The sequence below is a fragment of the Pseudorca crassidens genome, chromosome 2 (genome assembly GCF_039906515.1).
Source record: "Pseudorca crassidens isolate mPseCra1 chromosome 2, mPseCra1.hap1, whole genome shotgun sequence".
In the NCBI taxonomy this organism is placed as follows: Eukaryota; Metazoa; Chordata; class Mammalia; order Artiodactyla; family Delphinidae; genus Pseudorca; species Pseudorca crassidens.
This window is the reverse complement of record NC_090297.1, coordinates 134,720,487-134,746,121: the sequence shown is the minus strand read 5'-3', so window position 1 is coordinate 134,746,121 and position 25,635 is coordinate 134,720,487. Positions and strand designations below refer to the sequence as shown.

General features: G+C 38.2%; 2 protein-coding genes across 11 annotated transcripts in view; one reads left to right on the top strand and one right to left on the bottom strand.

The window, feature by feature from the left end:
* TOR1AIP1 (torsin 1A interacting protein 1) overlaps nt 1–13,655 on the bottom strand; it is a 52,192-nt gene extending 38,537 nt beyond the window's left edge. For 2 of the 9 annotated variants that reach the window (XM_067728786.1, XM_067728793.1), the window contains exons 1-4: nt 12,770–13,655; nt 10,988–11,062; nt 5,115–5,174; nt 4,167–4,211 (exon numbers count right to left, since the gene is read on the bottom strand). In XM_067728786.1, coding sequence (XP_067584887.1) covers nt 4,167–4,211; nt 5,115–5,174; nt 10,988–11,062; nt 12,770–13,247 — 658 coding nt within the window. In that variant the 5' untranslated portion in view covers nt 13,248–13,655. The remainder of the gene's footprint in view (nt 1–4,166; nt 4,212–5,114; nt 5,175–10,987; nt 11,063–12,769) is intronic. The other 7 variants (XM_067728795.1, XM_067728792.1, XM_067728791.1 and 4 more) reach the window with 6 other exon arrangements.
* The window catches only part of LOC137219753 (torsin-1A-interacting protein 2-like), a 41,597-nt gene continuing 28,750 nt past the window's right edge, over nt 12,789–25,635 (top strand). Inside the window, exon 1 of one of the 2 annotated variants that reach the window (XM_067728799.1) lies at nt 12,789–12,929. The gene's annotated coding sequence lies outside the window, so the exon portion shown is untranslated. Of the gene's footprint in view, nt 12,930–17,427; nt 17,568–25,635 lie in introns of those variants that run through there. The other variant, XM_067728797.1, reaches the window with a different exon arrangement.

The following is a 25,635-nucleotide window of genomic DNA, read 5'->3' as shown; positions in this document are numbered from 1 at the left end:
GAATGCCCTTGCATATTTCAAAATGTTTCCTTTCTCCCTTTACCTTGCATAAGTACGAGGGGATTTTTTGCTGATATTCATTATGGGAGCCTGGCTGAGCTTCTGGAGGTAAATTTCACAATACAGTAGGGGCCCACCTTTGACTGGGTCCTCCTGGAATTTTTAACTCTTCAGACTTGTCCACACTGAGCCTCCAACAATTCACCAGCTGCAGCTCAGATTTTCCTACCCAGCACTACCTCCTGCAGAGGCTTCTGCTTGTGAATCTTGGCTCCAGTAAGCCATGACTTCCTATGTTTGTCTGTTTCTCCAATCTTGGGGTCAGTGGTTTTACCTGTGTCATCTCCTCTGTTATGGATCTAAGAGTTGTTGATTTTTCAGTTGTCAGTTTTTGACTTGTTATTAGGCTGAAGTGGTGACTTCCAAGCTCCTTACACGTGGAACCAAAAAGTCTTCCGCAATAATTTTATTTATTTATTTATGGCTGCATGGGGTTTTCGTTGCTGCGTGCAGTCTTTCTCTAGTTGCAGCGACTGGGGGCTACTCTTCATTGCAGTGCGCAGGCTTCTCATCGTGGTGGCTTCTCTTGCGGAGCATGGGCTGTAGGTGCGCGAGCTTCAGTAGTTGTAGCAAACGGGCTCAGTAGTTACGGCACATGGGCTTAGTTGCTCGGCAGCATGTGGGATCTTCCCGGACCAGGGCTTGAACCCATGTCCCCTGCACTGGCAAGCAGAGTTTTAACAACTGCACCACCACCAGGGAAGTCCCTTCCTCAATAATTTTTTGAATAAATGAATGAATGATGGGAAAAGGCTGAGATGTGAATTCCTCCTAAAATGAGAGGTTCCAACAACACCTAAGTGTAAGTCATGTAATACAGCAGCTGGGCTAAAGTTACAATTATATTAGGGCATTACGTTTTATATAGTTTAAAATTTATTTGGTGTAGCAAACTTTCTTTAAGGCTGAACTGATTTTTGAGTCTGCGTTAATGGAAAGAAAAGTATGTTGAAGATTTATATTCATTCACCCAACTATCAGAAAAAATAAATTATACAGTAATCCTTCCCTTTTTCATCCTGATACAATTTATTTCCATAATACTTTTGAAGTTCCAGGTCAATTTGTCTAGAGCCAATTAACTAATAATCAGTCCATATACCAGGTTGCCTAAAATTCAATCTCCTTTTTTTCTGTTTATGTTAGTGTTCTAATTAGCATGGGGGAGGATTTAAGAATTATTTTTTAACCAGCTTATAAAACAGAGTTCCCCATTTACTTTTAATACTTCTAATATGTTATTATCATATTTGAAGTATTTAATTTATTTTTGAACGCTTTAAAGACTTTTAATCTGTGTCTAAAAATCCTTTCTTTAGAATTCCATGTTTCTAACAGTAAATATTTATCAGCACTACACAAGACATAAACAATAACTTGTCAAGTTAGGCTATCTTGATAACATCACTAAGAACAAAAAATGTATTATTTTGTGCCTTACAATCCAGTAATATTTTATGAATTAGACAGCTTAAATAATAATAACTCTTGTACATTTGACAAGTAATCATCACTGTAATAGGCTTTCGTCTTGACTGTATATACATTTTTAAACATGTTTCTCACTCTAGAAAATGAAACTCTAGAAACCCAAGTCTACCAATTTAGAATGTCATTCTGAAAAATATTTAACATAAAATATCTCAAAGAGCCACAGTTAATGTGAGTGTTGCCTCTAATGTAAAGGAGTTTCTCATATTGCCTGAACTCTAAAGGTAAAAGAGTGACATTCTATTACAAAACAATTACAAGTATTGGCAATATTTGTAATTCTCCTTCCCCATTTTGCCTGCTATTCATCCTTCAAAATTCAATTCAAATGCCATCTCCATAAAACCTTCCTGACCTCTTCCAGAGTAGGGAGCTTCTCTAGGCTACCATATATATATATATACCACTATTTTAATACTTAAAACAATTTTCATTTTTTTAACCCAAGCTGCAGAGAATGTACAGATAAATATTCAAATATAATCTCAAATACAATCTCATGGTGAATCAGCAGTATCTATGACTACATAGCTTTTAATTTCATTTCCCTCTTTTGTCATTCAGTTTCGTTTATTTTAAACTTCTTGGCTGCTACATGTGGAAGGTTAGAGCATTTAAAAAAATTTTTTTTAAAAAAGGTATTACTCTTCCCTACACTCATGCAGAAACTTTAAGAAATTAAAATCCCATTTGGAGCAATAATACCCTTAATCAAAAAAAGTTATTAAATTATAAAAGCTGTGGCTTTTAGACAAATGGCAATAATTAAATGTGCTATTAAGGAGGTGTCACTTTTCTAACAACTTCAACCAATTAGGAAAAGGTACTTTCAGAAGTCCCAGGTCTTTATGTCTGCTGTAAACGTAGACCACTTACAACCACTTTCTCTGGTGGGTGGAGCATCCACTAACTGTATCACTTTCTGTTCACTTTCTTTTTCCTGGTCATCGTTTTTAAGAAAAACACAAAGTCCCAGGTATATTTCTACTATAGACTTTCCTATTCCTAGAGATTTATGGAATGTGTTCGTGTGAGTAGTGAAGGGTACTCAAGGAAATATAAACTTCACTTGTGTTGTGTGGGACAAAGACATGAAGATTCAGAAGTGACACTATCATGCCTTCTCAAAGAGAAGACTAGATAGAATACAGGAGAGTCACTGTGTCTCCTGTCTTTTGTGTTGTCAGGAAAACCTAGTGTGGAATGTTGCAATAAATCTATGTCCAGACAAGTATGGAACTCTCTGAATTTACTTAGAACAAACAAATGCTAATTTGGGTGATATGCTGTGTTTATTTCTGCCACTGATAAAATCAGGGGTTGGCAAACTTTCTCCATCAAGGGCCAAATAGTAAATATTTTAGGTTTCTCTAGCCACATATGGTCTCTGTCATACATACACACACACACACACGTGTGTGTGAGTATAAAACGTAAAAATCTTTTCTTAGCTCACAGGCTGTACAAAAACAAGATTGCAGGTCAGATTTTACTCAGAGGCTGTAGTTTGTGGACCCCTGCTATAGATACCTTCAAGAAAGGTACCTTTTAAGACTATTCAGTGCCAATCATGTTTTGGAGAACAGAGTGGGGCTGCAAGAAAAAGAGAATAAAGAATAGTTTGGAAGTATCACTAGTGCTCAAGCTCCATGAATAGCCATTTTATATACTCCAAGATGTACTAGCATTACTATTAAAAAAAAAAAAAAAAAGAGGGTGTCATTCCCTATACTGATCTCACAGAAATTCCCTTTAAGCTGGAAAGCACTTTTTTAAAGTTAGTTTTTATTATAAAGTACTTGTAGAAATGATTTCTAAATCTAGCATACAAAGAACATAAAAGTGCTAGATTATTTCAGCTCCAAGTTCTCTTCTAATTAAGATTCTGTGACTTAAAAAATTTTTTTTCTAAGTTTTTAAATAGAGCATTTGAGAAACTGGTGGGTGAAAGTACACATGATAAGTTGTGTACTACAAGGATCATTTTCAGTACCCAGACACTCTAAGTGCTGAAGTCTCTAAAAAAAATTAGCCTGAGCTTAAGTGAAAGAAATTTAAAACAAGCTGCAACTATTTATAAAGAAAAATGAAGCTTCCCTCCTTTTGACTCATCTCCAAATTTAGAAAAGAATTGTAACCTAAGTCCAACCACAATCAATGTAAATTCACTTAAAGCCGCAGATCTTGGTAGCTCATGTCTTACACCAAGGCAAACACTGAAAAGAATATAAACCACTTCAACAAACATGGCAAAGAACACTGAACTTACCTTGAAAAAGCTCAAATTCACTTTCTAAATCAAGGAAAAACCTTAATTGGTAAATTGATATCCTTTTCTCCCAATAGTGTGAACTTGACTGCTAGTAAAAACTAAAATATATGTTCTTATATTTTCTTACATGAATTTAAACAATAATATAACAAAAGACATAATTTTAGAGAGAATAAAAACCCAGGTGATTAAGAAAGTTTATGGTCATAAGGACACTGCCCCTCAAGCTGAGATAATGAACAAAGTAATATTCTCAAGCCAGTGGCCAAATGAATGTACTCCTGTATTCTACTGATAATTAGACACCTCAAAGAGAACCTACAAGAATTAGAGATAAACAAACCTAATTCACTCATTTTAGTATTTCCATTTGTTTTATATGACGAATCTGCAAGAGAGATAGCAAGAAAATGATTAGAGCTGAAAAGGAAATGCATCATATGGTTCTTTACCACAGGTTCATCATCAAAACCTTAACAGATTTTTATCATTTATAACACTTAAAAGGACAGCCATCTATCAAAAAAAAAAATCAACCGAATTCTTTTTTAAAGGGAATGATTGAGGAGTAGAAACCTCATGTGAAGATAAATATGCTTCCTTTTTAGTTCCCATGATAAAGCACCCTTATGGGTCTGTAAACTCTAAAAATTAAGTAGAAGTAGACCTCTTGGAATGACATTACTAGTTTTCTTTCACAGTCATGAAATCAATTTAAGGGCAATACTCTTTTAAGGTTTTAGTCAAAAAGAAACGTAATTAAGGCAGGGAAAATTTATAGCCCTGAGCCACAAAGCCTCAGTCTTGAATTTTTTATTAGCATTATACTGGGAAGAATAAAAAGTCCCTGACCCTAATTTAAAACCATTTTGCTAACAAAAAGAATCATAGCAACATATAAGACACAACCTCTTAAAAAGAATGAGGAAGTCCTTTATACACTTGTATAGAAAGACGTCTCAATATATTTTAAGTAAAAATAAATAAACAATAAGACAGTACAGAAAGGAGTATTTATTGGGCTAAAATTTGGGTTAAAAAAAGAGAGGAAAATATCATTTATACATGAATTTCCCTATATCTCCATAAAATACCTCTGGAAAAATACCTAAGAAACTGACAACATTAGTTGCCTCTGATGAGGAAACTGGGTGGGCAAAGGTCAGAAGGGGCAGGGAGACTTTTCATTGTATATTTATAGAAACTTTTGAATTTTGAACCATATGAATACATGTAGTACTCTATTTAAAAATATAAGAAAGTTGAACCAACAGACAAAACAGTCTCTTACCAGATCTTGAGCTTCTTAGAGGGGGTCTACACAGGCCGATTACAGGATCTTTACTCACCACTAATACAGGAAGAGAAAACATTAAAAAAATATATAAAATGTCAAACATATTAGATTTATTATACAATCATCTATTTAGTCAGCCAAGTTTTTTCTGAGCTTTCCATTTTGCTAAGTATGGGAATACAATAGTGAACTAGAGAAAAGTTTCCTGCTATAAAAAATTTATGGACTTGATGGAAAATTTTGCAGTTTTTCTCACCGGACCATATTTGTATAACAAGAAAGGAATATCAAATAACACTCTTCTAAATTTCTCAATTAAGAACCAAAATCTGTACCATAGCACCAACTCAATTATCTACCCCATTTGTGGCATACCCTAATTGTGGATTATTTATGTCATATTTTAATTTGAGGGTTAACTTCCTGAGACTTAATACACTCCCTCCAATTATTTAACCTTGTGTGTGTTCAGGAAATGCAAACTCCAATTTTTAAAACAATGTTAATGTTAGCCAGGTTTCAGACTGTCTATGGTTCAATGGCATAGGGTTAATGAGGAAGCCAATCCCATTAAATAAAATATTAATGTTAGCCTAGAAATCCAAGGTGTGTTTCCTCAAACAGCCTCACACAACATAAAATAAAATGCAATCTACATCTAAATTTGGGTTATATTATGCTTTGTTTCATTTGTTTCTATAAAAAAGCAGTATGTTTGGCTCTGTATGAGAAGTGCAAAAACCACATTCCGAACCAGCTATCCCTGACCCCTGCCATTACACTGGCTGCCCATGTTTGTTTTCACAAAACTGGCTTAATCCAATTTCCCTTTACAGTATCAAGAAGAGAAATCTTGAAGGGACACCCATTCATTTGTTCTAAAAATACTTACTGAGCATGATTTTGTACATCTTCAAGACAGAGATGTAGAGAAACAATTAAATTGACTTTGTGTAGCTCAAAAACACAGAACTAAGATCAAGAGAAAGTTACAGCAAAGTAGCTTTTAGTTCAATAGTAAAACGAAAAACAACCAAATTAAGTGTTGTCTCCAAAACAGAATGGAGAGTGAGGGAGTGATTTTCACATCACTGCAGATGATCAACAATGCACAGATACATGTTAACAGAGGGACACCTACACTGATAGAAACTCTGAGTAGATGACTTCCCTAAATCTTCCAGTTCTAAGATTATTATCAGTTGTTAGAATTTCACATATCAGGTATTTAGAACTTACATAAGCAGCTTTAAAAAGAAATCTTGTACATGTCTGTTACTCTTATTATTACAACTACCTTCCTCTTTTTCTCCTCTGTATTCCCATCCTTTTCAGGTTTAATTAAAACCTAAAACTTAACTTACTCTATAGACATCAATTACTATTTCAGTCCCCATCTTTTCATTTGAGCTTTTCTTGTATGCTCTACCATATATATAGCCCTATGTAAGATACTTGAAGGAGACAGAGTAGCCCAGAGAGGTATTAGAGAATAAAATAACAAGTACCCTTCTTTAGTAGCAATCTCCTTCCTTTGTCTGCTGCTTTTGCTCACCACTGCACCCCCAGGCTCTAGAAAGGGGACTGGTATAAAGTAGGTGCTCAATAATATCTGGAGAATGGATGAATGCTGTAACTACAGGAGCCAAAGAATCAAATGTTGATGACAAAATAGAAGGTATTAAAAATATTTAACTATAATTATTTAGCCAGAAACCATAACTGTTAAAAATATTTAACTTTAGGAAAAGTAAATGAAATTTTCCTACTGTATTTTTAGATTATGAAATTAGTTTCATGAAAGGAATGAACCTGGCCATAGAAGAAGTTATATAGATATTGTGGACTGAACTGACTGAACAACCTAATGGCTATTTCAATGTGAAAATAATGCAATTCTGAAACTTCAAACATTAAGCAGAGTTTAAACCATATCCCTATTCTAAACTAATACAATCAACATTTTTTCACAACTTCAAAAACAGGATGACAAATGATGTAGTTGTCTTTATTAGGTTGTTTTAGAAAGTGGTCCCTTGCTTTAGGTCATTAGTTTCAAGGACATTTTTGGATAAAGTTCTCTCAGACCACACCACTGGCCCTATATACAATTATGGCACAACTCTGAATACCAAAGTTAAACTGAAAGTCTATGATTCTAAAGAAGGAAGGGACTATCTGTTTTCTTTTTTAATTGATGTATAGTCAATTTACAATGTTGTATTAAGTTTCTGGTGTATAGCAAAGTGATTCAGTTATATATATATATATTCTTTTTCATATACTTTTCCATTACGGTTTCTTATAGGATACTGAATATAGTTCCCTGTGCTATACAGTAGGACTTTGTTGTTTATCTATTTTATATATAATAGTTTGTATCTGCCAATCCCAAACTCCTAATTTATCCTTCCTCCACCCCGCTTACCCCTTTGGTAACCATAAATTTGTTTTCTAAGTCTGTGAATCTGTTTCTTTTTTGTAAATAAGTTCATTTGTATCATATTTTAGATTCCACATATAAGTGATATAATATTTGTCTTTCTCTGTCTGACTTCACTTAGTATGATAATCTCTAGGTCCTTCCATGTTGCTGCAAATGGCATTATTTCATTCTTTTTAATGGCTGAGTAGTATTCCATTGTGTGTTGTGTGTGTACACATATACATATACACATACCACTTCTTTATCCATTCAGCTGTTGATGGACATTTAGGTTGCTTCCATGTCTTAGCTACTGTAAACAGTGCTGCTATAAACATACGGGTGCATGTATCTTTTCGAATTAGAGTTTTCTCTGGATATGTGCCCAGGAGTGGGATTGCAGGATCATACGGCAACTCTATTTTTAGTTTTTTTAAGGAACCTCCAAACTGTTTTCCATAGTGACTGCACCAATTTACATTCCCTCAAACAAGGAAGGGCCTACCTTAAACTTGCACTTAAAGCAGTTTTCCATCAAAGTTGACTCCTGTTTAAATAATTCCTTTGCTAGAAAGACTTTATAACCATTCATTTAATGACTTCCCTAAACTCTTTCTCCTTTTATTAAGAGGAATGATACAGGAGCATGTCAAGTGCTAGATGCAGTATAATTTTTAAAAGCACCTTTTAGAGTAAGAGAACCCCGAGTATCTCAAGTCTCCCAAAGATGCACATATCCTTATTTCTAGTTATATTGTAGCACAGTATGATATCGATATATTCCAGGTAATCTATGCATGAGTTCCATCGATCTATCATCTATACTGGGAAATGTTTTGTCTTTTCCGTTACCAACTATAGCATAAGCTTCTTGAGAAAAAAGAAATGCTTAAGCAAAATTTTATGAACTTCATATCTCCTGTAAAGTGCTGTGAGGAAAAAAACCCTACCTTATATCTGTATGTTTTACTGGGTACAAACTGACTTGGCAAGTACTATATCATTTTTGCAGTGGCCTTGTGAGTTAGGCTGGGTAAGTCATACAGATAAAGGCCTGAGGTTCAAGGTGAGTAGCTAATTCAACCAAGGTCCAGTGCTCTTTCCACAACATTATGCAGCCATGTACCTCAACAGCAGTCCTTAAATACAGGCCTAATGTGAACTCCAAAAGACTGTACGAGACATTGTATTTTATAATCGTTTTATAATGGTCTATAGGCTGGTGCTCAACAGTCTTCATTACATCAATTTACTTAACTCCATAATTTTTATAAATTTACTGTAGATTTTAAAAATGAGAGATTTTTGTTCCTCCCGGTATAAGGGACATGAATTAAATCTCCAGTAAATAAAATTTCAAGAATATGGTTTTTCCACATGGCCTAGAAGGACTTCCCTGGTGGCAGAGTGGTTAAGAATCTGCCTGGGGCTTCCCTGGTGGCGCAGTGGTTGAGAGTCTGCCTGCCGATGCAGGGGATACGGGTTCGTGCCCCGGTCTGGGAGGATCCCATGTGCTGCGGAGCGGCTGGGCCCATGAGCCATGGCCGCTGAGCCTGCGTGTCCGAAGCCTGTGCTCCGCAACGGGAGAGACCACAACAGTGAGAGGCCCGCGTACTGCAAAAACAAAAGAAAAGAATCTGCCTGCCAATGCAGGGGACACGGGTTCGAGCCCTGGTCCTGGAAGATCTCACATGCCACAGAGCAACTAAGCCCATGTGCCACAACTACTGAGCCTGTGCTCCAGAGCCCGCAAGCCACAACTACTGAGCCTGAGTGCCACAACTACTGAAGTCTGTGTGCCTAGAGCCCGTGCTCCGCAACAAGAGAAGCCACCACAATAAGAAGCCCATACACTGCAACGAAGGGTAGCCCCTGCTCACCACAACTAGAGAAAGCCCACGCACAGCAATTAAGATCCAACGCAGCCAAAAATAAATAAACAAATCTTAAAAAAACAATGGCCTGGAAAATCTGTTTATAGCACCTATCACTCAAAGCATTTTCCTAAGGTAGTTTATAATCTTAATACAGTACCATAGGCTATTCAAGGAATTAAGCATAAAGGGTGTGTTATTTGGAACTGAACTTGAACCAGATATTTATTCATTCTAAACTGAGAACAGAACAGTTTAAATTATAAGGAATAATCTTATTAGAAGCAATGGGTAAGGAAAGAAGTCAGGATTTGCGTTTAAAAATAAAAAGCCAGAGATGATCAGTTTCAATAGCTACAATCATTTATTGCTGTGGACTTTCCTAATATCAAAAAAAGCAAACTGAAAATAAATGGAACTAAAAACCAAAGGATGTTACGCGTTAATGACAACTTAATCCTTTCCCTTGCTTTTCAAAATAGTTTAAACAGGTTTTAAAACGTTAAGTAGACTATCAAATGTACCCTATTGTCATGTTACATTGATACTAAGATGCAAATATTTTTACACTTTAACATCTCTGAAAGTGGGATGTATCATAAAATCTAAGGCATATTACAGTTTAATTGGCAGCATTTCTTCCTCTTAGGTGGTACATAAAACAATGACAGTATATCTTACAACTGATGAGATTTAGATTTGATGAAATATATTATCAAACTGAGATCGACCATATTGTGTCATGATTTTACAATGCAGACCATTTAATCCATTTTATTTTATTTATTTATTTTTGGCTGCATTGGGTCTTCATTGCTGCATGCGGGCTTTCTCTAGTTGTGCCGAGCTGGGCTACTCGCTGTTGCGGTGTGCGGGCTTCTCACTGCGGTGGCTTCTCTTGTTGTGGAGCACCAGCTCTAGGTGCGCGGGCTTCAGTAGCTGTGGCTCGCGGTCTCTAGAGCGCAGGCTCAGTAGTTGTGGCGCACGGGCTTAGTTGTTCCACGGCATGTGGGATCTTCCCGGACCAGGGCTCGAACCTGTGTCCCTGCGTTGGCAGGAGGATTCTTAACCACTGCGCCACCAGGGAAGCCCTTAATCCGTTTCAAATGGAAAGTAGTGTGACATATTCATTCATTCAACACTTAACAAGCTTTACTGAGTAGTAATTATTACACGGGACAGTGACAGTGAGGTACTTGGGGCAAATGAAAGGGCTTTGGAGAAGACAAACCTGGGTCTGAATTTGGCTCAGTTACAAGCAAGTAATCTTAGAGAAAAGTTAGCTACTCTGAGCTCCAGTTTTCTCACCAAAAAATGGGTACATCTATCCTGCATAGTTATGTGAATGAATTAACATACACCAAGTATATGGTATTTAGTAGGTACTCAGGTATGTGCCCTGTCTTTTCTTGACACATCCTACTATTGCTTAATTCAATAAACACCTATACAGAAGATTCACTGAAACCCTGAATGAGGTATGATCTGCGACCCTTGATAGACCAGGCTATCATCTATACATAAAAAAAGCAGCCACGTAAGGAAAACAATAAACTCACTCTTCTTACCTGCAGTCTGTGTCCTCCTGATAGTATTCTTTGAGACGGTTGGGCTTAAAACAGTTTGTGAAGGTGGTTCATCCTCTAAAGAAAAGATATGACAATTTTAAAATTCAGAATATGTGAACTGAGTAGAGATTATGTATATTAACAGCAATATATAAACAGAAATGCAAGTAATTCATCCCTTCAGAAATGTGTTATTAGGTTTACCAAAACTTAGGAATTTAACTAGCCAGAACTACTCTTTAAGACAATATAAAAATAAACTATTCACCAATGATGCTTTACAACAAAATTACATTACTTTAGAAAATTTAAAAGATGGGCTAAAGCAGAAGAATGAAAAACGTGTAGATCCTTATAGATTTACTAAAATAGAAGTATATCCTTTATGTGTTAAAAAAAAATTAGCTTATACAACTGCACCAGCCTGTGTGGGAGAGTCAATACAATTTAACATATATATTTTTTGCCTTCTAAAGCAGTCTTCCAGATATTGGAGATACAGAATGAACATAAGCACGGAAGTATAACGTGGTTCTTCAAATACATAAATATATATGTAGGGTCTTTGTCTTCAGAAGTTGACAATCTTAAAAGAGAGATAAAACTAACATATATATGGGTTAAACTGTCTTGAATTGCTACTCCCAATACTAATTTACATTATCTTTAACATAGTTTCCAAAATCAACACATCTTCCAATGTGGCAGCACTTCACGTGTTAGCTCGTAAATGTGCAGCCTATTACTCTGCTCTAAACTGAAAATCCATCTCCTCTTCATCATATCCATCAAAGGTCTATCACTAACTATGTAATTCCATTATGATTCAAATCCCCCGATTTTACCTCATAGGTGCCCTACGGGGAGCCAACATGAAACTTCATCTGTGACTCAGTGTTAGATAGGGGAGAGGGGGCAGGGTGGGAGAGGATGGATTAAGGGAGCTGATTCATCTGTGACTTTCCTAAAACTATACAATCACCTTGTCAGTATCCTTGCGGCCCATTCAGACGACAACTAATTAAAAGTCTTGCTTTGTCTGGCTACTACTTAACCACTGACGGTCCCCAACATGCGAATTTTTGCCAGAGACCACCACACTCTAGAAAGAGCGATCAGCTCAAGTTTATCAGGCACTGGGAAGCTTCAAGTTCAGGATAACTGCCTTACCCTATTTCGGTGTAAGTATTTGGGTGGGCCCTCAAATCAATTCATCAACTACACTTGTCCTCAAAACGGCCACTCACAAAATTCCCCTCCCTCTCTCCCCACCTGGGTAGTGATGGAAAAAGACTGGAAGGTTAGATGAGAACCAAAATTCTCAGCTAGGGACTTCTGGCATCTGAGAGTTAAAGGAGGAAATGGAAGTGGCTTTGGTAGAAACATCCGCAGGACAAAGAGAACCGATATGAAACCCAGCCCGGAGTGATTCAGTGTCCCGCCTGCCGCCTAACTCGCCGTCCCAACGTGCAAGCCTGCAGAAAAGAGGCAATCCTGACACCCCTAAATTGATGCCCAAGGATGCGCGCGGCTCCACGGCTCTGCTCAAGTAGCTCCGCACGACTGCCTTCCCTTCCAGTGCCCCCGCCCCTGCCGCTTTCCCGCCAGCAGTCGGGGCGGACCGGGCGTCGGGTCGCACGCCCATCCGGGCGGAGGAGCCCCGAGGGGGTGAGGTCCAGAAAGGCACACGCCCGGCCGAGGCGCACACGCCCTCTGCGCGCGCACGCTCGCGGCACTCCCTTCCTGGCTCGGGGCTGAGACTGTTACCTCTGTCGGCCTCACCTTCGGATGAATGGGAGTCCCGTAATCCTCTTCTGGTCGTAACCGGAGACGGCTGCAGCGGAGGCGGCTGTGAGTGCTGCTGCTGCTGGAGGCGAGTAGCCCTTCGCGTCTTCATCTCGGCTTCCTGAAGTCGCGGCTGCCTCCGCTGCCGAGACCGAAGGTAATAGGAGCGTTCTCTCACTTCCTCTTTCGCCGAATCGGGCCGGAACTCTTCTAGCGGAATTTGTCTTCCCACCGGGGCCTTTTCTTTGGTCGCCCGGGGCTCGAAGTCGCCGTACACTTCGGGCGGCTCTTCTGAGAACCTCACTTCCCGCCGGCCGTGGCGCGACGGCGTAGGAGATCTATACGCAGGCGCGTCACTGCCGCCGCCATTTTGAGGGGCGAGCCGGGGCCTCGCCTCCCGTAGCGGAGCCCTGGGCGTGACGTACAGCCCCCATCCTTCCCTCTCCGGCTCCGCCCGCCACCCCTCGCCTGCCATAGTTGTTGACGTAGCTTGAGTCGATCGAGAAGGTGTTTTGGAGGGCCTGTAAAGTCTCCCGCCGTTGGTGGCGATGGTTTTTCGGGTGTTCGGCAGTGGTGTCGACGGTCAGGGAGGCAGTTGAGAGTCGCTGGGGCTGCCGCCTGCGTCGTCGCTGCTGTGCTGCAAACCCGCCTCTGGGCCCATAGTGTGTTCTGAGGGCTGTGAGAGAGGCAGTGCCTGCGCTGGGTCAGCTGCCGCGGGTCACTCCCGCCTCCTGGCTGAAGGCACCAAAGAGGAGGAGAAGAGGGAGGAGGACGTCGCTGTCCTTGGCCTTCAGGGAGGGAAGGAGGGGACGACGGAGAAGAGACCACTGGTTGGGCAGAGTGCCGGTACTCAGCCCGCTGCTCCTGGCAACTGTTGCCGGCACGCAGGAGACGTCCGGCCCGTCCCCCAGTACCGAGAACCTGGGAAAGGCGGAGTGGAGGGGAAGTTTCGGTCCTCACCCCCAGGCTGTTGCGCAGTTTTCCCGCAGCCTCTGATCGACTGCTGCCTCCGCCGTACCTTTCCGAGTGTTTCTTAGCAGGGGTTGATAAGAAAGATACTTTTGCAGGTGTCATCTTGGAGAAAATTAAGTTTCAAGGTCCTTGGGAAGGCATTTAACCACTTTTTAAGTTTTAAGTCCCTCGTTGAGTGTACGAAATCGGATCTACAGGCATAGTGGGGTGGATTAACATTTGCAAAATGTGCGCATAGCAAGCAGTCTTATTCCTGGTTTCGTATAAAAGCTCTAGTCCAGCAGCACTGTTCAGAAAGCTTGCTAGTGCTGTGTTATGGACAGTGAAAAATGAACAAATACTTTAATTAATGACGGCACTGTAATTTTCACTTGTGATCCATTATTTTTACTTTGATTCTGGGCATGACTTGATATACTGCATTTGATATAGGGTTTTCCTGCGTTTAGTTTACTGAATAAGAAAGCATGATAAAAGCCTATGTTCCACCTCTGTGTATCGTATTTGCAGATGTGGATAATCTGCAAATATCTAACCAAATTTAGACACACTGAAGGAATGTTAATTTAGTATAAAGTCTGAACAATTATTGAAAAAAGATTAATCTTGCCTTCAAATATACACACACTTCTTGGACGGCTTTCTATAATTGATTTTAGTGACTAGATTTAAAAAGTTGCAATTTGGATAGCAATTATAATGAACGAGCCTGAAAAATTTGAAGGTATTTGTTTATTCTTTCATGTATTTAAAATCACTTTAGAATGTTTTTGAGCAACTCATTTGTCCAAGCTGGGCACAGATTTCAATTTAATTAAATCTTAAGGTGTTCAATGTTTTCACTAATTGTCCAAAAATTTGGCCACAGACAAGAGGAATTACATGCTTTAGAGAATCACCTAGGTTTTTGCCTGTGAGGAGATTCATTTAGTTGAGCTTTTGTTTTTACTGTATACAATATAGACAAAGAAACTGAAGGAATAGCAACATGGGAGATGCTACTTTTTAAAAAAATCTTTTGTCTTAAGGGAAAATGAAAAGCATGTTCTCCCTCTTCAGCCTGAGTTAGATAGTATATTTGCAAGATTCGTGGGACTTAGTCTTTTCTGACAAAATGCTGAGAAGTGTTGATACTTGGTTAATACCTGGCTTTTATTTAACTAATGCTTTATGAGGTACCTACTATATTACTCATTATTAACATATAATAGTAAAAGTTCTGTAATGAAATTATTAAAGAATATAAAACTTTATAGTATTAATATACAAAGTTCATATTATGAACAGTAATGCATATATTAAGAGCCTCTTTAAAACAGTTACCAGGACAGGTGACTATATGGAAACTTGGTTACAGATTGTAAAACTTAGTTTGGGGGGACATATTAAAAAAGAGAGGACAGGAGGTTCTATATATTATTGAATATTCAGTACATGTGTTATTTTGTAATTAAAAATGCTTGTAAGAGTTTAGGAATGGTTTTCAAAGAAACAGATCATGAGACGCTTGAAGTAAAATCAGAGGAACGGCAACTTTAATTTAGCATTAACACATATATTTGCTTAGGATTTTCCCTCTTTAGGTAATAAGGATACATAATCCTAGCCCTGCCATACGTGCCTCCCACGCCTTAGCAACTTTACAAATAGCAACTTTCATCACTAACTGAGAGGTAAAGGTAAACCCTTGTCAAACCAGATATTCTGCTGTAGCTGTTTTCCAAACTACAAGGGTGGCCCAAAAGAGGTGAGACAGAGACAGACTCATAGCTAATATTATAAGGGAATTTCTGGGCTGCCAATACCAAGAGAGGAAGCATGAGCTCCAGATGTTAAACAATTACTTTGGGAGTTTGAGATATGTAGAGGAATTCAGTGAATCAAAACAGAACAAGAGAAGAAATGATTACAACAAAGAATGTACTCATCAATTTAATTCATATATTTATTAAACACAGAATAGATGCTTAATAAATATATGAATTAAATTAATGAGTGTTCTTTACCCTGAGGAAATTTGCCATATACTAGGGAAGACAGATATACAAAAAATTATAATTCAGGTTAAATGACTGGCAATTTAAGGACCTAGCTATTAGGCCTAAGTCTAGAAATCTAATGTTCTTGACAATGGATTTCTAAATAAAGCAGCTTTTTTTTTTTTTTTTTGCGGTACGCGGGCCTCTCACTGTTGTGGCCTCTCCCCTTGCGGAGCACAGGCTCTGGACGCGCAGGCTCAGCGGCCATGGCTCACGGGCCCAGCCGCTCCGTGGCATGTGGGATCCTCCTGGACCGGGGCACAAACCCGTGTCCCCTGCATCGGCAGGCGGACTCTCAACCACTGCGCCACCAGGGAAACCCCAATAAGATAATTTTTGTACATGAGTTTTTTGTTTAGGGTAAGCAGAAATCCTGTTGTTTACTGAGAAAGCATTTATCAATTAATTGTACATAATATCTACACTTTTGATCAGAGAAATAACTTTGGGATTATATCTTAGTAGAAGGAGGAAACATTGTTATTTTTAATAAGGAAAAGATTGAAATATTAAATAAGAGGAAGTAAAGACAGTAGCTAGCTGCATTTATTCCCCATCCTCACAAGTGATAGAAAAAATACTTTAAAGACGGTTAATACAAATGAAAATGTCTAGAAATGAAGTGATTAGAATATAAGTCTTCCACTTATTCTTTGTTGAATTAGAAATTGCAGTCAATTAAACAGCGTCTAAGAATGTTCCCAAATCCCGTGTCTTCTGCCAAAAAAAGGATGGTTGAGAGGTGAAGACACCAAAAAATCAGTTACATGAAGAATCAGTAATCCAGTAAATTATTGAGCTAGTGCTATGTACTAGGCAAACCCTGTTCTAGGTGCTGGGGATACAGCAGTAAAAGAAGAGACCAGAAGGCAACCCTCCCTGCCTTCTAGGCTTTTATATTCTATGGGAGTCAGATAAAAATCAAAATAAATACAATAGTGTGTTGGTCAGGAGTGTTATGGGGAAAAATCAGGAAAGGGGAAGTGAGATTTATGTGAGTAGATTTCTTCTATGTTGTATTGAATTGGTGCAGGTCAGGAACAGGACTTTTAGACTTACTTGACTTTGCCCTTAACCAATTATGTGTTCTTGCGTAAATTGCTTGCCATCTCTCAATTTTCATTTTTATAAAATTAATAGATTAAGATAATAGCTATTTTTTATTCATCATTTACTAATGTCGTTTAGTAGACACTGTTATGTACATTAGCTCATTTACTCACAACCACCTTATGAGGTACTATGTATGTAGCGTTGTCTGCATTTGACAAGAGCAAACTCGGGCTTAGATTAAGCAACTCCTTTGAGGACATGCACCTCGTAATGGTAGAGGCCGGCTTCTAAGTCAAGTCTGACTGGTGCTTGCCAGTATCATTGGCTAGTACCTCTCACTGTGTTGGTTCCATTAGTTCCTCGAGCCTATGAACTTTAGGTCTTTATGAGGGTTTAGGGTCCTCCAGGGTCTTGCAGGGATGCCTGCCTCCGGGTCTGGTAGCAGCCTGAGAACGCGGGGAGGCTTGCGGTTCTGCCGCTGCACTCACCGCACCTCCAGCCTCCAGCTCGGCCGCTGGCCGCCTGCGGGGAGGAGGGGCCGGCGCCTACCAGTCCCAGCATTCCGCGGGCGCCTACCCTCCCCGCGGAGGTCGCGGTCACGTGGGCAGGGACGGGACGACATTCTGTTCCGCCGCGTCCGAGGGGTGCAGCTCAGCGTTGTGGAGCAGAAAGAACACTCTAAGGGCTCTCCTGACATTGACAGTCGACGATTTAAAACCCCGCTAGAATTTGTAAGTAAAATTTGTATACAACTTTTCCATGTTTTAATATTTGATCTGATACCTTCTTTTTAAATATCTTTCAGAAACGGTCCTTCCCCACCCCCACCTCCTTACCGCAAAAACCTTAAACGGAGCAGGTTGGAGGTATATTTTTGTTTTGGAGTGAAAAAAGAGAAACAGAATCATATAAACATTAAACAGAATAAGGTGGGAATAAATGTTTGGTTTGGACTTTGAGACGAGAAGCAGAATTCCTATAAGGTTCAAATGTAAACGGGAAATCTACCAGTGCAGGTGTTGATTACTCCCTTTACCTTCATGCTTAACAGGATCCCATCATTCGTCTTTTTAATCTTTATAAGATAGTGTCCGCGTTCCCCCGCCGCCGCCCCGCCATCCCTCACTTGCCACCCCTGCCTTTTAGCCTTTATGGTGCTAAAAAGAGAGAAGTTTTAGTAAGACCCTGCAATTACCAATTAATTACATATTATATATGTAGTCCCAATTGTATTTCATACCCGAGAAAGTTTACCCCTTTTTCCTTCCTTCAAAAAAGTTTACTCTCTACTTAATCAGTAGTGCTTAATTGTTAGACTTTATACACAGTTACAGAAATCAGTTAATCTGATTCAACACACTGTTTCAATTTTACCTGTCTTTAGGTTTTAAAACATTTTATTTTGGATCTATATGAGAGATCCTTTCCTTGTCTCTGTTTGTTAAGAATTAGGGCTGTGGCTGTTATCCGTATTTATCAGTTTTGTTTTTCAAGCACAGGATTACTATATAAATGGTCAGTGGGAAATACTCTAATTTAAAAAGGAACTTACTGGTAGAGGAACTAAAAATTTTCCTGGAAGCCTTTGTGTGGATTAGAACGGTTTGAAAACTGACATTTGCTGTGAAAACTTTGGGAGTCTCTCCTGAGTAATGCTTATGCTGAATGCAGAGCCCAGAACTTGATTACCACTTTTACTCTGGTTTATCGTAACCATAAGTGACTCAGTTCAGCTCTACTTCACTTGTTTTTCTTCCTAGTGTAGAGATAATACTAGCCTGAGAGCTTCTATAAGTAACAAATAAAGTAAGAAGAATTTAGCTAATTATTTGAGGATTATTGGGTATTTAAATAATGTATAGCGTCTTGTATGTAATTTATTTTTGCGTAGGCGGTAATTTTAAACTGTATACCATGGAAATCCACATTTCTCTGAAGTGCCACTTGAATTTCCTGAAGGAAAGTTTGCTGAGAGAAGCCTTGTCTGCTTTATGCTGTTTTTCATTTTTCATTTAGAATTTTAATTGTGTTAAAATTTCGTTAATAGTCTATATTTTATAATGACTACTGTGTCCCACAAGAGATAAGTCAATATAGTGATTATACTTTATCGTAAGTTTTGCACAGCAAATCAAGCATTTGTGAATAAAGAAAGATGTCTCCAACATTGGTTATGAGCGTAGACTTCGGAGTCAGAGCTGAGTTTGAATTCCTGTTCTGTCAATTTGTGGCTTGGGCAGGTTGCTTTATCTCTCTGAGCCCATTACCTCATCTTTAAAGTGGAGAGTCATAGGGTTATTTGGAATATTAAATGGGTTTAAGGACTCAATAAGTGGAAACAGTTATTACTAATTGGACTACTTTCTTCTTTACTAATATTAAAGGAAGTGGCACATGGTTTTGATAATCAAAATAGAAAGGAAGAAAATTCACCAATAATTCCACTACCTGAACAAATCAAATTGTTTTTATTTTTATATACTCTTCTTTAGCTCTTGATCATGGGTGTACATAATGTAAATATAATAACATTTTTGCCAAAAGGCAAATTTAAAACATTAATTTGTAAACTTCTGAGGGTTTTGTTTTAATTATATAAATAGAGCTCTCTGGTTCTGCCTTTATTTTGATCTACTAGTGAAGAAACAGCAGAACTTTCCTTTAGCACAGTGTCCACTTGCTTTCCCCATTCCGAAAAATAAAACGTCTAGTTGCACTTCTACTTAACAGTTCAAATAATAATAAACACATCCTGAGACTTCTTTTGTGCCCCCATAGCGGTAAGTGCTGCACATTATCACTTTAACCCTCATAATGCTTCTTTCATCTGGGTAGTTATTCCACTTTGTGGTTAAGAAAACCAGGGAAATAGAGCAGAGTTCACCAAGTCAGGTGCTGGAGCGGTCATTCAGGCCTAGGCAGTCTGACTTTAGAGGACTGTGCTGGGAGGATTTCATATTTATAGATTCACTATATGGATGTTGAGTCATATATGTAGGCAGGAGATGGTCCTGCAGGCTGACTTAAACTTCTTTGTATAAGAGTAACAATATTTGTACTTTATAACTACCATGACCACCACATGTAAAAAAAATTTTGTAGGAAAACAAGAGTAGGGAAGTGTTCAGTGCCTTAACAGATGAGGCATTCACCTATAGTTTTATTAGTTGTGGCAGTAAAAATATAATTTATGCACAAGTTATTAAGAGTAAATTTTCCCTTTTTTTATTAGGGATAGATATAGTAAACATAGGGTTTATAGTGATGGAAAGCTAACTCTTCTTCATTAAAGCAGTGTTTCATGTTTCTTAAATTTTATAGTGAGCATCAGAATCATCTGGTGAGCCTGTTAAAACAAATTCCTGCACCAGACCCTCAAAGATTCTAGTCTGGTAGGTCTGGGGTGGGTCCCAAGAGTTTGCATTTCTAATAGGTTCCCAGGTGATGCTAATGATTTCCAGCTAATGAGTTTAGTAAGGAAACAAATAATAGTGGGGGTTGTCCAAATTGTTGACCCGATGGTGAAACCCCAGTAGCAATGAGCACCCAGCTCTTGTTTTTAAACACTATCCTCTGATAAAAGGAACTAGGATTTTTTTTTTTTTTTTTTTTTGAGACGTACTTGATTCCAGGTCTGAGTCAGGGAAAATACAAGGTGAGCCTGGAACATCTTGTGGTGCTTGAAATTAAGTAAATGCTCAAAAAGGTTTGGGAGCTTGTTGAAAGGACACAGGAGGAACTTGAAGGAGCTTGATGGCCAAAGTTGGAACAACCTGAGTAATAAAATGAGTAATGGTAGTACTGGATTTTAACCCATAGAATAAAGTAAAGTAAGTGGCCATGAGTCCATACTGACATAGTTGATAAATAAATAGAATTCAAGAAGGGACAGCTCTTTCTTAGAGAAGAATTCCAATGAGTAAACATGGTAAAAAGGAAACAAAATCACTATTAGACAAACAGCCGCGTAGTAATTATTGCAGATAAAATCTACCTATAATACTGGTAGGTGAAATTTTGAGGAAAATCAGGGTATTTGCATAGTCTCAAAATATCTCCCCAATATAATTATTAGCTACAAAGGAAAAATAGTAACTTGACAGTGGAGATACTGTGTTAACCAACTGATTGAGGTTAACATCACCAGTAATAAGACATACAGACATCATGACCCCAGTGATATGATGCACTTAGAAGGACTCAACATCATTTCTGTGGTGTTATTCTTGCCAAAAATGCATAAACTCTTTATCTTTCTACTCACAAATTGAGGGACATTCTACAAAGTAACTGGCTAGTACTTTTCAAAAGTGTAAAGGTCACAAAGACCAGGGAAAGTCACAGATAATTAGAGACAGAAACTGTCACGGATTGGAGACTCAGGAGAATTGACAACTAAATGCAGTGGTGGATCCCAGATTGGACTATGGAACAGAAAAGGGACATTAGTGGAGAAACTGGTACAATTCGAGCAGTCTGTAGTTTAGTTAATTGACTTGTACCAATGTTAATTTCTTGGTTTTGTAACTGTATTTTATGAGATGTTGACTTTAGGAGAAACTGGGTAAAGGGTATAAGGAACTCTCTGCACTATTTTTGCAACTTTTCTACAAGTTTAAAATTCGTTCAAAATAAAACATTTAATAACAATGTGCTGGCTTCCTGTAGATACTAAAGATGATTAGAGGAGTTGAGCTAAAACTGGGAATCAGTTATGCCACCCACTGTTGGAAATCGTAGCAAACTCTTTGATCTTTGTGTGTTGCTTTTTGCCTCTGCGTGGGTCAGCCTAAATGTGAAATGCAAATCGAGGGAGTAAGAAGGGTAAGAAGGAAAGGAAATTTTTTCTCTATCCTCAGAAAAAATTTATATCTGAACTGCTCCAGACATCCAGTCCCTATATAAGAAACAGTTCCCTAAGAAAGTAAGTGGAGTGCTTTTTGTTTCTAGTTTTTAGTACTTTCTCAACCTCCCCTTCAAAAATATGGAATAAGTACTATTTAGTGAAAACACTGGGAAATGAGTGGGAAATCTTGAAAATAATAATCCTGGCATATTATGACAATGGATATGGTACAGAGGCGTGGGCAAGACTTAGATACTTAGTTTTCAACACAGACACAAATAGCTGATACAAGTATATAAATACCTAACCTTAGCACTAGGTCTCACTGTTGAAAACTGCATATTAACTTTAAAGGTTTGGCTGCTGGTGTTTTAAATTGAAACTGTAAATAGAATTTGAACCATGGACTTTTGTCCATTGGGGCAAAGTAGATTGAAGTGCACCAGTAAAATTTTAAACCAGTTGTTCCCCTTTATGGGATGCCAGCAATGCACACACACACCTGTTATGTTTGTCAGTTCCTTTTTTTTTTTGTTATTTTTATTTTTGGCTTCGCCGCAAGGCTTGTGGGATCTTAGTTCCCCAAGCAGGGATTGAACCCAGGTCCTCGACAGTGAGAGCTCGGAGTCCTAACCACTGGACTGCCAGGGAGTTCCCTGTTTCTCAACTCCTGGGTGACTCAAGATCATATTTTTTGTTTGGCTTATCTATTTTCGTAAGAGGGAACAGTGTGTGTGCTCAACAGTGTTGAAGATTGTGCCTTCTCTCTGTGATCTCAAGACTGCCAAATTAAAAGTAGTTCCTCACAAAACAGGCTGAAACCTTTTTTCAGGAGCATGTATTTTCATAATATATTTTAAGCAAAGAATTATTTTAGATTATGTGAATTTAAAAAGAAGAGTGATTCTTTTTTTTCATACTCCTTAATCTCCCAACATCTAAATTCAGAACTAGTTAATGAAATATGAAGCTCTTGAGATTTCACTTCGTGTGTGAAACTTATCAGAGAAGCTGTCTCATACAAAAAATAGTTTTGATTATTGAGTAGTGTTAGAATAAATTATTCCATGGGAGAAAATATTTAAAATGGAAATGCAAGAAAATTTAGAGTATTTATATTTTTTCTATGTGTCTGTTCTTTTGATTTTATATATCATATGAGGACTTGGCTGAGGCTGAAGTTTAAGTGATATATTTGCCTGGAGCAGTCATCCCAGTCCTGACTCAATCTGAAACTTATATTATCCTATCACTAAAAAGAACAAGAGGGACTTCCCTGCTGATGCAGTGGATAGGACTCCAAGCTCCCAATGCAGGGGGCCCAGGTTCGATCCCTGGTCAGGGAACCAGATACCACATGCATGCCACAACTAAGGAGCCCAGCTGTCACAACTAAGACCCATTGCAACCAAATAAATAAATATTCTAAATAAATAAATAAAAAGAACAAGAGAATTTTTGTTTATCAGAGGCAGATTTGAGCTAGCTTACTAACATCAATTCAGGAAATAGCGAAGAATGATACAGACTCAATATTTAGAGATGCTAATTATTTAATATGTATTAAGCTGCCATCATTAATAGTGTAAATTTCACTGGTTTGAATAGAACTGCATTTTCTATTTTGATGTTAAAGCGCTTATTTTCTAAATTTTCCTCTAATAAATCTACAGGATGAAACTTAAATTTACTTTAGTTCTCATACACAAAAAGTCTGATCTGGGAAGTTCCCTGTTGGTGCAGTGCTAAGGACTTGCCACTTTCACTGCCAAGGCCCAGGGTCAATTTCTGGTCGGGGAACTAAGATCCCACAAGCCACGCAACGCAGCCCAAAAAAAAAAAAAATCTGATAGAAAATATTTGTGAAAAAAAATTCAGAAAGTTCCAAAAAGCAAAACTTGAACTTGCTGTGCTCTGGCAGCTATTTACATAGCATTTACATTACATTAGGTATTATAAGTAATCTTGAGATGATTTAAAGTATACAGCAGGATGTGCATGGGTTATATGCAGATACTACGCCATTTTATGTAAGGGACTTGAGTGTCCCTCTGGTCCTTGCATTTTGGTATCTGTGGGTGGTCCTGGAATGAATCCCCCACTGATACTGAAAGATGACTGTATAGCATTTATGTGGTAGGGAAGCCCTTTAAATTTGTTTTTTGCCCACTGTTGTTGGCTGCAAGGTTCGCTTGAAGATAAGGACATTCCAACTTCTGTGGGCCTTCCTGAATTTCCTGTGATCTCTACAGGCAGTCTTTTTATATCTATCGAAAAGCTCTTAGCCTTTACCTAAAGCATTGGTTCCAATCTGGATTCCCTCGACATCTGGAAGCTCTGTAAGATTTTTCTCTCTGTATGTATAGTATTTGGCATTGGGCCTAGTACGTGGCAGTTTCCTCAATAACTTAAACAATAATCAGTTGAGTAATGGTGGTTCCCAAGGTATTTTTTGCATTTCTACCAGCCTGGTGGTAATCATACATTTACCTCAGATCAACCACTTTTTTTTTTTTTTTTTTCCCCAGATCAACCACTTTTGACTTAAGCTAATGGAGTTGAGGAAGGAAACAAATCCAGAGTAGCCGAAATCTCTCTGACTTTATGTTATAGGCATTTTGAATATTATCTGTAATTTAAAATATTGAAAATTTCTAAATCAGGGCTATTAACACTAGTTTTTTTCTTGTTTTTATTAGAAGTTCTGATTGGCAGACCTACATGTCTAATTAATAAAATGAGAAAACGAAGTTATTACAAGAATGGTAGTTGTTCAGGGATCCTTCCATATTGAGATCTGGGGAGGGGGGTGCCAGGAATAAAAATTGCCTTTGATGGTAAAATGATTAGGAACCATTCATGCCCAATGGTTCTGAACCATTCCTTTGGGAATCTAAAAGTGTGTACAGTTGACCTTTGAACAACACAGTTTGAATTGTGTGGGTCCACTTACATGCAGATTTTTTTCAACAATAAATATTTCAGTACTACACGGTCTGTGGTTGATTGAATCCGAGGATGCAGAACGATGGCTACAGAGGAACTGCATATACGAAGGGCTGACTGTAAGTTACATGCAGATTTTTGATTACTTGAAGGTTGGTACCCCTAACCCCCACGTTGTTCAAGGATCAGCTGTACTCTCTTTCCAGAAAAAAATGCACATGTGTACATAAAAAAATTTATATGTAATTTCAGGGGATTTAGGACTCCCTGAAATGTATCCTGGATTTTTTTGTGTGAAAGTGGAAAATTATGGGAGAGAGTTTCTCCCACCCCCACTTTAATATAATACACACAATTGAAGAGTATCCTGTAGCTTTGCAAATAGCTTATGAAAGGGTTTTCTAAAACTCAACAGTCACTGCTTCAGAAAGGCAGTGTCTTATAGTGGTTAAGAGTACAGGCTCTGGAACCAATCTTCTTGAATTCAAATACTGATTTCTCTACAAAGACCTGTGTGGCTCTGGGCAAGTTGCTCAGCCTCTCTGTTTCTTTAACTATAGAGTGGATTATTGTAAGAATTACATGAGTTAATAGATGTAAAATGTATTACATGTATTAGAACAGATAGTGACGCTCAATAAGTATTAGCTATTATTATTAAGTATTATTATCTTGTGGACTTCCCTGGTGGTCCAGTGGTTAAGACTGCAATTCCACTGTAGGGGGCGCAGGTTCAATCCTTGATTGGGAACTAAGATCCCCATATGCTCCATGCGTGGCCAAAAAAAAAAAAAAAAAGTATTATTTCAGAGATGGAGTTTTTCTGTTGAATATCTGGCCAAGTGAAGTTCTTTTCCATTAGGTAGCCTAATGGAAAAATTAATTCCATTAATTAACATTAGGTAGGCCTCTTTTACCTTATTTCTTTTTTCTTTCCATAGAGATTTTTAAAAATTGAAGTATAGTTGATTTACAATATATTTTCTGTTACTTTATTTCCATGAAGA